We start from the raw sequence: 14,671 nt of genomic DNA, 5'->3' as shown, positions 1-14,671 counted from the left end.
GGTCAATATGAGGTTACCAATTACAGTAATCTAAAATGCATATGCAAACTGTCTGTGTTGGGATTCGGCTCTGAAACTTCAAAGCAATAGTACTATGCTGCGTGCCACCTTATCTAACTAAGTAAAAAAGGACATCCCAAGCAACATATACAGTAATCCCTCGCTATATCGCGCATTGACTTTCGCGGTTTCACTCTATCGCAGAATTTAAATGTAAGCACATCTAAATATATATCACAGATTTTTCGCTGGTTCGTGGATTTCTGCAGACAGTGGGTCTTTTAATTTATGCTACACGCTTCCTCAGTTTGTTTGCCCTGTTGATTTCATACAAGGGACGCTATTGGCGGATGGCTTAGAAGCTACCCAATCAGAGCATGTATTACATATTAACTAAAACTCCTCAATGCTATAAGATATGCATCCCGCGCGGAGCTTGATTGTTTGCTTGTCTCTGCCTCTCTCTCACCCTCTCTGACATTCTCTGCGCCTGACGGAGGGGCTGTGAGCAGAGGTGCTGTTTGCTTAAAAGATACTGACGCTCCTCTAAAAAATGACGCTTTATTGCGGTGCTCGCATATTTAAAAGCACAAAAGCACACATATTGATTTTTGATTGTTGCTTTAATCTCGCTCTCTCTCTGACGTTCTCTGCGCCTGACGGAGGAGATGTGAGCAGAGGGGCTGTTTGCACAGAAGCTACTAACACTCCTCTAAAATGCCGCGGCAAACTTAAAAGCACAAGTATTGATTTTTTGATTGTTTGCTTTTCTTTGCGCTCTCTCTCTCTCTCCCTCTGAAATTCTCTGCTCCTGAAGAGAAGAAGATCTATTTGCATTCTTTTAATTGTGATAAAGAACTGTCATCTCTGTCTTGTCATGGAGGACAGTTTAAACTTTTGACTAAAGGGTGTTATTTCATGTCTAGAGGGCTCTAATAATGTTAACAGTGTGGGAGAGTTTATAAGGGCTTAAAATATATAAAAATAACTACACAAACATATGGTTTCTACTTCACGGATTTTCGTCTATCGCGGGGGGTTCTGGAACGCAACCCCCGCGATCGAGGAGGGATTACTGTACTTATACTGTATATGATTAGGTGCACTGGTGATCCTAAATTGTCCGTAGTGTGTGTGTGTGCCCTGCGGTGGACTGGCACTCTACCCAGGGTTTGTTCCTGCCTTGCACCATGTGGGCTGGGATTGGCTCCAGCAGACCCACATTATCCTGTGTTAGGATATAGCAGTTTGGATAATGGATGGATGGATGTATATGAATGTGTATATATATTATACTGTATATATATTAGTAAGGTGGGGTTCGGAAGGTGTTAGTCATAAAGTCTTCTTTATTATTTAGGTATTCTTCATTTTAAGCCTGCATTTGCTGGGTTCAAGTCCAAGTGTCAGTTAATGGCATTTCATTAGAAAACCACAATTCAGCCAGCTCTCTGGCAATAATAGCATTGGCCCTGAATTTTACTTTGAAAGTGTCCCAGCTGAACACGTGTCCAGTGGAACTTGTGTACATAAAGAGTTATGTTCATAAGTTTATATGCCTGTAAATTCTTGGACTGTCTTGCATGAACTGCACATTTGAGATCTCCCCAAAGTGGCCCAACGGACATTAGGCAAGTGTGATGGCCACTCCAGGAGTTTCACTTTTTTCTGCTGTAGCCACTGAAGGGTTGATTTGCCCTAGTGTTTTTGATCATTGCCATGTTGGAAGTGCGTCCCATGTACAGCTTCCAGACTGATGAATGCAAGTTGTTCTCTAATATTTTCCAGTAACAGGCTGCATTTGTCTTGCCATCAATTTTCACTAGGTTACCTGTAGAGATCTACCTTCATGATTCACAGTAGGAATGGTGTAGTTTTCATAGTGGGCCTCTCCAAACATAGCATTTATAGTTGTGACCATAAAGTTCAATTTTGGTCTCATCACTCCAAAGGGCTTTGTTCCAGAAGTTTGAAGGCTTGTCTAGATGCTGTTTGGCATATTGTAAGTGGGCTGTTCTGTGACATTGGCGCAGTAAAGGCCTTATTCCTGCAACTTAACCGTGCAGGCCACTTTTGTTCAAGTACCTCCTTATTGTGCATCTTGAAACTACACCACCACTTGTTTGCAGAGATGCCAGTATTTCAGCTTAAGTGGCTTGTAGGTTTTTCTTGGCATCCTGACAAATGATCCTGGTAGATCTGGCTGAAATCTTGGTTGGTCTACACTTTTTTAATCAGAGTCTGAACACTACTGACAGGCATTTTCAGATCTGTAGATCTTTTAATATCCTTTTCCGGATTTATACAATTCAACAACGTTTTCTCGTAGGTCCTTAGACAGTTCTTTTGCTGTCCCCATGTTTCAGTATCCAGAAAAGAAAGTGCAGCTCTCCATGAATTTAAATTGAATATTTATACACAGACACTGATTACAATCAAAGAAGTTACAAGTGTGGATACTCTTACTTAATTTGAACCTGTGTGTGCCAACCAGTGTGTACATTACCAGCCCCAACATTCAAGGGTATGTAAGCTTTTGATCAGGCCCATTTGGATGATTTCAGCTATCATTATGATTTAAAAAGGGCACACACAATTATGTGATAATAAATTGCTGCACCTGAGCACACTCTCTAATTAAAAGGAAAACTTTCTGTATGATTACTTATATTTTACAAACAATGGCCAATATTTCACAAATTCTGCCAAGGTATGTAATACGAATGAGCACAACTATATATAATAGAGAAACTTTTTCTTGATACTGCATTAAAATATATATAATAATTAAAGCACAAGATGTATATTATTTATAAAAGATTCACTTCTTAAAGTTCACAGAAAGACTGCAAGAATCTAGCGTACCATTTGATGCATCTGGAGGGGTCCAAGTACCATAATACTTTGGCAAATGCAGCTGGAGGTCCAACAAGACAGGATCACTGCAATCTTTAGCATGTAACTAAAATGTAAAAAACAGTACAGTTCATGGTTTAATTTGCTAAGAACAATCAGGAAGCAAAAAATCTGGTGTTCAGTTTAAATTTTGATCGGGGCAATAAATGGATGGATTACTTTTTTTAGTTAAACGTTTCATGAGAATCCATACTGTGTGGTAACACATAGAAATATCATTGCAGAAAAAAAAAATAGTTTCAGAGCACACAAATTTTAAAGTTCAAGTGCAATGTGCTTCATCCAGTTCAGGGTCAGTGTGCAAAACCAATTCCAGACTAACAGGACAGAAGTAAGCAACAAACCCTAGATGGTGCCAGCCCATCAAACAGCCAGACCCACAAAAATATATATATTCTTATGATTTTTGTGGAAAAATAAAATTAAACTGTAGCTCTCGCCAATCCCAAAAGCTACATTGGAGAAATACAACATTAGTTTCAATTTGACAATTTCCAAACCACCAAATGTCTTACAATTTGTCAGGTACATCTATCTCTTCATAAGACATATACAGTACCAAATCAAAAAAAAAATTAGGAAAACTCAGTTCTTCAAAATAAAGTGAAAGTTATAATGCATCTTAAGTATACAAACATATTTGACATTCCATTAAAGTCTTTCATTTCAACATGAAAAATTTATATTCTTCATTAAATGGCAGTTTAGGTCAGGGTTTACTTTAGTGTACAAAGCTGACTTCTCTTATATCATCTTTTTAGTTTTAGAGACTATCTGTAAATTAACACGTTAATTTTTTATTTTATACCATAGGCCTAAAAGTACAAGAAAATATGTCAAGTACAGTGACTCACTGAATAATTCAATTTGTCAATCTGAAAAATACAATAAATGTAGCACACAGCATGTGTGAAGGGAAAAAAAAATAGAAATTCAATAATAAAGTCAATGGCCTTCTACACTTCCACTACATTAATAGGGGATCTGGCCCAATCAAGTTTGAAGCCAGTTTAAATCTTTTAAGTTACATATCAGTCTATCAAAAACTTCAGCAAACTGGGAATATTTTCAATTAAAATGTAATTTATGTTAGAAACTTTTGTAAACTTTTTGTACTAAACATTTTGTAATTACAGCATTCTAAAATCTTTGCGATTACAATACAACATCTTGAATAAACAAGACTGGGAAAAAAAACATACCAGCAGTTATAATATAGTACTTATATAATGTAAACTAATAAAATCATTTGAAGCCCAACATATGTTAATAAACTGTTAGACCAGGATGTAACTTTTTGCATACACTCATTTAGCTTCAAAGTTCACAGTAAATAACTTTAATTTTACACTAATCTGAGTAAATGCCAAGGGCACTGGAGTGTGGCTGTTAAGATCATTGCTTGATGCTTCAATAAATTTTAATAACTATTAAAAGTTTCACCTATTTCCAGTTCATGGGCAGAACAATACTTGAAACTTAATGCTATTATTGTGTTGTGAAAATAAAAAAGATATTTTTGCCAAAATAAATAACTGTAATAGTTGCACCAACTGTATTTGATCATGCTGGTGTAACTATTATGTTTTCAAAATAAATTGTGCAGTATAAAATCTATGATTTGAAGCTTATCAAACTAAAATAATTTACATCACTGAGGGTACACGTGGTAATACAGACCATTACTCAACCTTCTTTTTCAATGCACAGATTTACCTACATTGTTCATATTGTACTTTAACTATTTTCTTCCTGGCATGTCAAATAAACTGATAAAAATTAAATATGTGTATATATAAACTAATCTTCATATCCCATATTTTTAAATCCATTTAGTTTATTACATTTTCCTGCTATAAATTAGCATGCAGCCAAAGTTTGATTGTATTAGCTATCTATACAGCACAAAAAAGCTAAAAACAGTACTGTTCATGATCCAAATGTATCATCTACCTACCTCAGCAGAATGTTAAATAAATAAAAAAGAAAAAAAAGTAAACAGCTCTCATTTTGCTAGATAAGTTGATCTAGTTCGAGAAATAAAAAATCCATTTTCTCTTTGCTAAAATTAGTTTCACTTACACTTCTAAAGTTGTTGATGTTAATGATCAGTGGAATAATAAATTGACATGTGCACAGGTAGACTTGAATTCATGCAGTGGATCAAATAATTCTTCAGCTGGTTCTTGAGGTTTGTTTGCAAGATACTTTGCAAGTAGCATATTGTACATCCTGCACATTAAACACTTTTATCCAGATTAAGAGTGTACTAGTAACCTGAGCTGATGAATAAGATATGCAAACACTGCACTAACACAACAAACAGAATATGCAAAAGGCATACAGTTTTCAATTTAACTTCAGCTAATTCTGCCTGCCAACCCTCAAATGACTAATTTAATTTTATGCATATATCTTGGTGCTGATTAGATTATCTAACATAAAAATCAATGAAAATCTAATCTTGTCTGTTGTAACTTATATCAGTTTCAAACTACTTGTCTTTAAAGTTATGATTACTCATTTTTTCCACTTGTTTCAGGAGACAACTCATTCATAATACTTCTTCTTTTTTCTTGATTACTTAGCCCTAAACACTTTCTTGAAATCTCACCATTGTCTTCTATTTTTATTTCAAATCAAGTTACATTTGTCTCATTCTTAAAGATGTAACTTTTTTTCCTTTTTTTAATAAGAACATATTTTTTCCAAAAGAAGAGTGGACCATCTAGCCCATCAGGTTTATTTGGTTAAAACCAAACTACTTAATCCAATTATCTCTTCATCATTCTAAGACATCTTCAAAAAAACAGCCTCAACAATGTATCTAGGCAGTCTGATAAAGATCACCTCAGTAAAAGAACATCATTCCTTTTTGTCATCAATGTTAGTTACCATTGAACTATTCTTTCTCTTGACCCATTTGGGAGTTATAATCCCCTGGTTAAATCATTAAAGGTTTATCTCTCTCAATGATTAAAGTGTTTCTGGGAAGTGGTAATTATTAATCATTTTAAAAATTGAAATAAAGAATGGGAGAATAGCACTATTAGACAAACATTAGGAAGCGAACAATATAATCCTATTATGTATATAATATGCACACAACGTCTGAATACCCAAAGAAAGGGCATATGCATAAACACTTTTATGGAAGATTTTGAAAGAATTCCAGAAGCCAATATCCTAATCAGCTACTAAAGTATGTTTGAATGACAGGAAAAACTAACATTAAGTAATACTTAATACTTAAGGGTACATTTAAGAACAAGCATATTTCTTTATTGGTGTAGAGAGAAATGGCTGGACATTTCTTTTCCATATTTTATTTCAGTAGCTGCTCCCTTCTTTATAAAAGTGTATAACTATTAAGAATTGTAGCCTACTCAAAAATGTAGAATGAACTACACATCAGGTAACTTATAGGCCATGTCCTGTTTCAGCAATGTGTAGAGTCTGCCTGTTTTTTTTTTTCGTGTCTGTATGGGTTGTTCTCCCATGTCCCAACGACAAGCATGTTATGTTAATTGTTGACTTTAAATTGCCCCAACATGAGTGAATGCAAGTATGTGTTTAAATGTACACCAAAGCATTAATTAAATGAGTAGGTCAGAAAATGGATGGATGGATGGATGGATGGAAAAAAATATCAATTAAGTCGGCTGCAATCTCACTATCCACCATCTTCTTTAAGGAAATTTCAAACAACCTACGTAACAATGTTTTATAGGTGAAGGTGACAACTTTGAAACTACAATGAGTAGTTACGCAAGAATTGTTTTTAAGACTTGAGGAGTGACTTAGCTTTCCTACTTTTTCTTTCTCTTAGGACACAAGGTATGATACAGACAGACATGTAAAAACATGTAAATAAAATCCTTAAAACATAAAGCAGATAGATGATGGGAAACCTATAAAGTATACAGTATTTGTACAGTGAAACTCAGGAGTGTGCTTATTTTGTATGCCAGCACTACACATTTAAAAGGGAAAAAAAATACAATAAATTAAGTATTTATACAATGCCATTAACAGTATGCCAAATTGCAATGTACTTTATGGAGCAAAGAAAATAACAGTATAGCATCAATTGTAAAACAGATCAAAATAATTAAGCACAGCTACATAAATGTAAAATATACCAATACAGCATAATCAGACACCAGAATGTTCTTGGAGGTCACTGACAAACTTTAGCTCAAATGTTAGAAGGAATACTGCAAGTACACGGTTTTTAACAGATACGGTTACAAATTAAGGCAACTATCCAAAACAAACACTAGGAAATGTATCAGTTGTACTTGTTTTTCTAATAGTGAAAAGTATTTTTAAATGAATGACATACAATGACTACAATTACAAGATATGGTAACAGGAGTTGTAATTTGATTGTTAAAGTCATGATCATTTATGTCTACATTAAGATGATAATGGCAAAACTGACCATAGTTACTTCTGTAAAACTTTTTTAAGAAGTGAATGCTTAAAAATGTAACAAAAACATTCGGAACATGCTGATGAACTGCACAGTTTCTTAGGTACAGACTACTTAATGACAAAAGGACACTGGGATTTCCATGAAGATTTCTGTGTTTCCAACTGTGTCACACATTTAAATACTTAAGTAAGTTAAGATCTCTTGGAGATCAGCCTGTATCTGTGTGTATAAGAAAAAATGTTGAGAAAACAGTGGTTTAACAAAACCATTTACTTAGGCAATATATTTATCCTTTTATGTTGGGATAGGTTTGCTTTATTTTTTTATAGACAAAACTTAGACTAATATGACAAAGAATTCATCCCACCCACAGAAGAGCCTTTAGTGTGGTGGGGATGTCATAAAATAAATGCAAGAACATGGCACACATAGCTAAAGTCTGTGTGTCTGTTTAGAAGAGGTAACTATTAGCCACAAGACAAGTTAAACAGGACCTTCACAATGGAAACACTCTTACAGTTTTTAAGATATAAAAAAGTTACCAAATAAAATGAAATAAATAATATAATAAAAACACAGCATAATCACTCAAAACATTCCTCTTGACTTTAAAATATAAAGGGATCCCTATCACTATAATCTCCATTAAAGATGATTTGGTCTCCATGTGTCCATGTGATTTATGAAAGCAATGGTCATTTACACTGAAACTGAGGTATATCCAACTGATTAATCATTGCCCCTCTTACCAGCTATCGACAACAGTATTTATCATAATGACATGTAAAGTGTTGTTGAATGTAAGTTAAGGGATGTTATGCTCAGACTATATAATACACTAGTGAGACTGTATCTGTGTACAATGTTGGTCACCACACTACAAGGGAGACATTGCAGCAAATTGTACTCAGACAGATTCAGAGAATTAAACCTATTTAGTCTTGAGCAGAGGAGATTATATGGGGTGTTCAAAACACTTGAAAGGTATTGATAAAGTAGATCCAACAGAATTTATTTAATGAATCATGTACCTGAGGAAACCAGCAGAAATTAAGTAAAACAGCATTCACAACTGAAGCCAGAAGGCACTTCTTTAGGCAAAAAGATATAATAATCTGGAACAAATTACAGAGTCATGTAGATACCTGGATAACCTTTAAGAAATATCTATATTAGATCTTGGGACATCTTAACTATTAGCTAAACAAATGTTCTTGATTAACTGAATAATTTCCTTTTGCTGCCAGATTTCTTATGTTTTAATGTATGCCTATTTAATATCACTGTTGAAATGTGTAGGCTTCATATTCCAATGTGAACTGTCACTACAATGCTAATGTGCTTTCAGCATGCAGTAATCAAAGTATGCAAACGAAAATATTTTTAATTCTAAATTTGCCACGGTCTGAGTGTGTCATTATTTTTAAACATTTGGCATTAACAACCTATAATTTAATTTTTCTAATATTAATAAACAGTGAATAACATATGCAGGGTGGTATAGAAACACCGTTAGTTCTACTACCTTAGAAATCTTGGGAGACAGGTTACTGGATCTAGTCAACCTTTACATGGACTCTAGGTATGTGTTTGTACATTTAAAAGAATGTGAATCCCTTCCTAAGTGGATTCCTGCTTTGCTCAGATGCAACAAGATAAGCACTCCATGAGCCTGTTTCGGACTAAGTGTATTAAGAAAATAAACAAATGAAAGAAAGCAATTCTAAAGCATCCATCCATGTATCTCTGGACCCACATAATCCAGTTCACGGTTGCAGGTTGCAGGGGCTATAGCCCATCACCTGAGCACAGTATGCAAGGCAGGAAGTTAAAAACTAAATTGACAATGGCAGTTAAAATGAATGCTTTTTTTGACTGGTTTTCAGTTCAAGTACAAGGAAAAGTAACACTTTGAACATTACAAAAAAAAAATATGTGCACATGTTCAATTTAAACACCTACATCCACAGCTCCTCCCTGCACACTCACTTTTGTGTGTTACTTACTTGTGTCAAACCGTATCTTAAAGTGAATTAACTCCAAGCTGGATAAGTTGTTTTACACAATTACAATCAAGGTGTGTTAGTGATTGGTTTGCTAGTGTAAATTCTTTAGTTTATTTACAAATGAACATGAAGACAAAATCTAATGAAAATAAGGCATAATTTATTAGCCTATTAAGCACAGACCACTGATCAAATAAAACATTACAACTTTAAATGCTGAAAGTTGTACATCAGATTTTTACACATTCTACAGAATTAAAATACTATACTTAAACTGAGATGCAGTTGTGCTTGAACGTTTGTGAATCCTTTCGAATTTTCTATATTTCTGAATAAATATGACCTAAAACATCATCAGATTTTCACTAAAGTCCTAAAAGTAGATAAAGAGAAACCAGTTAAACAAATGAGACAAAAAAATTATACTTAGTCATTTATTTATTGAGGAAAATGATCGAATATTACATATTTGTGAGTGGCAAAAGTATGTGAACCTCTAGGATTAGCAGTTAGTTTGAAGGTGAAATTACAGTTAGGTGTTTTCAATCAATGGGATGACAATCAGGTGTAAGTGGGCACCCTGTGTTATTTAAAGAACAGGGATCTATCAAAGCCTGCTCTTCACAACATTTTTGTGGAAGTGTATCATGGCACGAACAAAGGAGATTTCTGAGAACCTCAGAAAAAGAGTTTTTGATGCTCATCAGGCTGGAAAAGGTTACAAAACCATCTCTAAAGAGTTTGGAGTCCACCAATCCACAGTCAGACAGATTGTGTACAAATGGAGCAAATTCAAGACCATTGTTACCCTCCCCAGGAGTGGTCGACCAACAAAGATCACTCCAAGAGGACAAAGGACCCCGGGGTAACTTCATGCAACTGAAGGCCTCTCTTACATTGGCTAATGTTCATGTTCATGAGTCCACTATCAGGAGAACACTGAACAACAATGGTGTGCATGGCAGGGTTGCAAGGAGAAAGCCACTGCTCTCCAAAAAAAACACTGCTGCTCGTCTGCAGTTTGCTAAAGTTCACGTAGACAAACCAGAAGGCTATTGGAAGAATGTTTTGTGGACGGACGAGACCAAAATAGAACTTTTTGGTTTAAATGAAAAGCGTTATGTTTGGAGAAAGGAAAACACTGCATTCCAGCATAAGAACCTTATCCCATCTGTGAAATATGGTGGTGGTGGTGGGCCTGTTTTGATGCATCTGGGCCAGGACGGCTTGCCTTCACTGATGGAACAATGAATTCTGAATTATATCAGAGAATTCTAAAGGAGAATGGATATCTGTCCATGAACTGAATCTCAAGAGAAGGTGGGTCATGCAGCAAGACAACGATCCTAAGCACACAAGTCGTTCTACCAAAGAATGGTTAAAGAAGAATAAAGTTAATATTTTGGAATGGCCAAGTCAAAGTCCTGACCTTAATCCAATTGAAATGTTGTGGAAGGACCTGAAGCGAGCAGTTGTGAGGAAACCCACCAACATCCCAGAGTTGAAGCTGTTCTGTACGGCGGAATGGGCTAAAATTCCTCCAAGCCGGTGTGCGGGAATGATCAAAAGTTACCAGAAACTTTTAGTTGCAGTTATTGCTGCAAAGGAGGGGCCACACCAGATACTGAAAGCAAAGGTTCACATACTTTTGCCACTCACAAATATATAATATTCAATCATTTTCCTTAATAAATAAATGACCAAGTACAATATTTATGTCTCGTTTGTTTAACTGGTTTCTCTTTATCTACTTTTAGGACTTGAGTGAAAATCTAATGATGTTTTAGGTCATATTTATGCAGAAATACAAAAAATTCTAAATGGTTCACAAACTTTCAAGCACAACTGTATTTGCTTGCATACAACTATAAAAACACCCATTGCTGATTTAAAGCTCAGGAGTTATAAGATAGATCTTTTTGTGTGCTAATGACCATTTTGTAAACCTGCAATCTCATTTTACGAGCATGTAAAACATTCACTGGCAACATGGTTTATATTTGTAAGAGAACGCAAGATGAGTACAATGAATGAACAACTATGAACACATCTGGCAAGAAATGCTGCCCTGAGCATGGAATACATTTACAGTATAAACAGCTTCAAATACACTTCGAGAGAGAATGACTAATCTTACTCTGAGCTTTCAGTGCCAGAAAAAGCACTAAAATGGTCCAGCATAAACAATGAATGTTGGTGTTGGCCACAGATATACACTAGCACCTTAAAAAAATCTCTACCCTCATTTTAACATCATAGAATTGAGTAATGTTACACAAAAAAATATTTTTTAATGCTGAAATGAATATGGAAGGTTATTACATAGTACCAACAAGTATGGATGAATGTTTATAATAAATCTGCTAATTTCAAATCCTTTCATACCATATTAAAAGTGAGTACCAAACAGTTGTTAACATAGACTATAGTAGGGATTTACTGAGGTGCTTAATTGTTGCTTGTGCATTTTAGCATAGTAGATTATAATAGCCCTGTTTAACTTTATTTAACTTTTTGTGATACACTAAAATAACTTTTTGACTGATATTGTGCTTAGACATATTTTATTATTCATTTTAAATTATAAACTGAATTGTAGATTATTGGTATGCTTTTAAGAATTGTATATATTAGCTTATTTATGTCTGTAAAAAATAGATTAACTGCAATAAACTGACATAAATCTAATATGCCCAGAAATAATGCATAAAATCATTACTCTATACAGATGTCTGGGCGGGTCTTAAAAGTAGTCTGGCAGAAAAATATCACAGTAGATCAATCTGTGTCCTTAATTATGCCTAACACAACAATTCAAGCAAAAGTGTATTTTTAAACAGTAGTTTTCTGAAAAACATATCTCTTGTTCTCAGGCCAGGCAGCTTTTCAAGTGATTTTTTTTCAGCACACACCTACTACCTTTGTCACAATTTCTACATATTTTAGAAGAGTGATTTGACTCCAAAACAGGTTAATCCTCCTCAAACCCTGTGGACATTTTCATACAATATACTCAAGATGGAGCATTACTGTGAAAGGGATTTTAAATATGATCTGATAATATTGTCTGTACTAATTTACCATGCTGTAGAATTGCAGTTCTCTGGGCCCACGTGGTGGAGGCTGCAGCTGTTTTAAGACGGTGCCATCTGGGTGTTGTAATATACCTGTTTAAAAAGATTAAACAAAAAATTAAGCACAGTCTGATTTCAAGCATAATCTTGTGCAAACATAATTTTAAGAGCCCAGAAGTCAGGGCTATCCCTTTGGTAACCAAAATTTCAATTCTAATATCAGACAATACATGATTATATTTGTAAGCCTGGATATTCCCAAAGTCATTATCCATATGTAGCATAAAGCAGGGATAACAACTTCAATCCAGTTAGTCAACGCCAGCAATACATGTTAAGAAAAAGAAAAAAGTCAATACTCAGGCACTTACACATCTTAAAAGAAGCCCTCCTGGAATTAAAATGTGGAATGATGGAAACATACATTAAAAATAAATTAAGAGATACATAAAAAATATACATATACTCTGAAGTGTGTGTGTTAAAGCAAAGGGGGGGCTGCTGTCAGTGAACATTACAAAAACTGTATTCTACAAATGTCTGTAAGATGCCAGTTTTATTTTTGGTTATAAGCAACATTCATTGTTATATTAAGTCTGTTTTATCAAATATACAGCAACTTTTACAGATCACAAACGCAAGACACGATATGAGGCACTACTCAAAAAATATAAAAATGTCAAGGCTTAACTCCTTATATTAAACATATAATGTGCAGTTTACACAACAATGTATACCTTAACTGGAAGGGAAACTCTTGAAATATTGTATATTTTAAAGTTGTGTTTAGGTGATGTAGAATACATTCAAAGCTAAGTATGTCATAGTAAAGTAAATTTCTATTTGCAGTTCTTTATATGCATTATGACTCCATCCAGTTCATTGATTGCTTTTAAAATGTTTCATAATCATGCCCCAGAACCAACAGAGTAAGACAGGCATATTCTGTGGATGGCACTGCATATTCAAAATCCAGCCACGCACGCACACACACAAACACCCAAGAAGGCTTTAATCCTTTGAACTGCAGGCAGAAGGCAGACTTCCCAAAGACAACTGGCATAAATTTCATACACATGCCCAGTTATCAATTCCCAGTAATATGAGGCAACAAAGCTTATTTTGTATCTCTGGAAAATGCTACATTAGTTTTGGTTTCACAACTAATCTTGTGTTTAAGATTTGCTTTATCCCTAAATATGGTTATTAAAAATGTTTAGGAAAACAAACCATTAAATATTTTTGTACCACTCTTTGAAATATTCCAACATGCTTTGTAAAACAAATTCTAACTGTTTGATTTTTAATGTCACAATTTTTTTAACTACTGGTTTACATATCAAAGATTTAATCTTGGCAGTGGCATTTAATGACTTCCCACTGTCCACTGCGTGACCTTCACTCCAAAAGCAAGCCACAGTTGACCTAATAAAAAGTGTGTTTCCATGCCTGATGTGAAAGAATAAGATCCAGATACACTACATATTAGCAGCAGAAGAAAAACTAATGTGACTGGGAAAAAAATACATTACTGAAGGTGTGCTAGGATTTTAAAGGGCTAACAATGTAATAATTGTGCTATTTTATTATTACTGCTAGAAGGGATGCAATTGAAAGACCCAGTCTTACCAAAGACTGCATTAAACTCTGATACAGAAGTACATTTAAGGAGACAGTGTATTCATTTTTAATGCGGCAAAAGCTTGTCTTATTTTTCAGATTCAATATTATCCATGAAAAAGGACATTCAGACACAAATATTTCAAAGCCTACTTTTCAAGTTAATTCTCTATGTTGCTACAAGAGGATTGGTGAAAATGCATTAATCATGATTCATATACTGGATGCATTAAAATAAAATCCTTGGGAAATCCTAAAATCACATAATCTACACAAACTGGGCCTGCAAAGTTGCAATGAAAATCAGGTCAGTAAATGTAATAGAACTATTTTAAAAAATTACTAATTGATTGCAGTAAGATTTAAATGAGAGATGTCTTACTGAACACAAGAAAGCTCATCTTCAAACTTATTTAAAAAATAATTCTTTACCAACACTCATGACTCAGCTAATTCCTGTTTCTAGTATACTAAATGTTTCCATTAAAAAGCAGAAGTAGGAACAAACCAACAACTTGCAAAATTTATTGTATACATTGTATTAGCTATACATGTATGTCACTTACATAAAATGTGGTATTTATTGAGCGTAGATTAATAGCAATAAATTAATATTT

The 14,671-nt window shown here is 34.4% G+C and overlaps 1 protein-coding gene across 1 annotated transcript in view; it reads right to left on the bottom strand.

The window, feature by feature from the left end:
• Positions 1-14,671, bottom strand: part of ipmkb (inositol polyphosphate multikinase b) — a 53,690-nt gene that overhangs the window by 23,991 nt on the left and 15,028 nt on the right. Inside the window, exons 2-3 of the mRNA XM_039771633.1 lie at positions 12,442-12,527; positions 2,866-2,962 (exon numbers count right to left, since the gene is read on the bottom strand). Coding sequence (XP_039627567.1) covers positions 2,866-2,962; positions 12,442-12,527 — 183 coding nt within the window. The remainder of the gene's footprint in view (positions 1-2,865; positions 2,963-12,441; positions 12,528-14,671) is intronic.

This window comes from Polypterus senegalus, chromosome 1 (genome assembly GCF_016835505.1).
Source record: "Polypterus senegalus isolate Bchr_013 chromosome 1, ASM1683550v1, whole genome shotgun sequence".
Taxonomy (NCBI): Eukaryota; Metazoa; Chordata; class Cladistia; order Polypteriformes; family Polypteridae; genus Polypterus; species Polypterus senegalus.
This window is presented reverse-complemented; position numbering and strand designations above follow the sequence as displayed.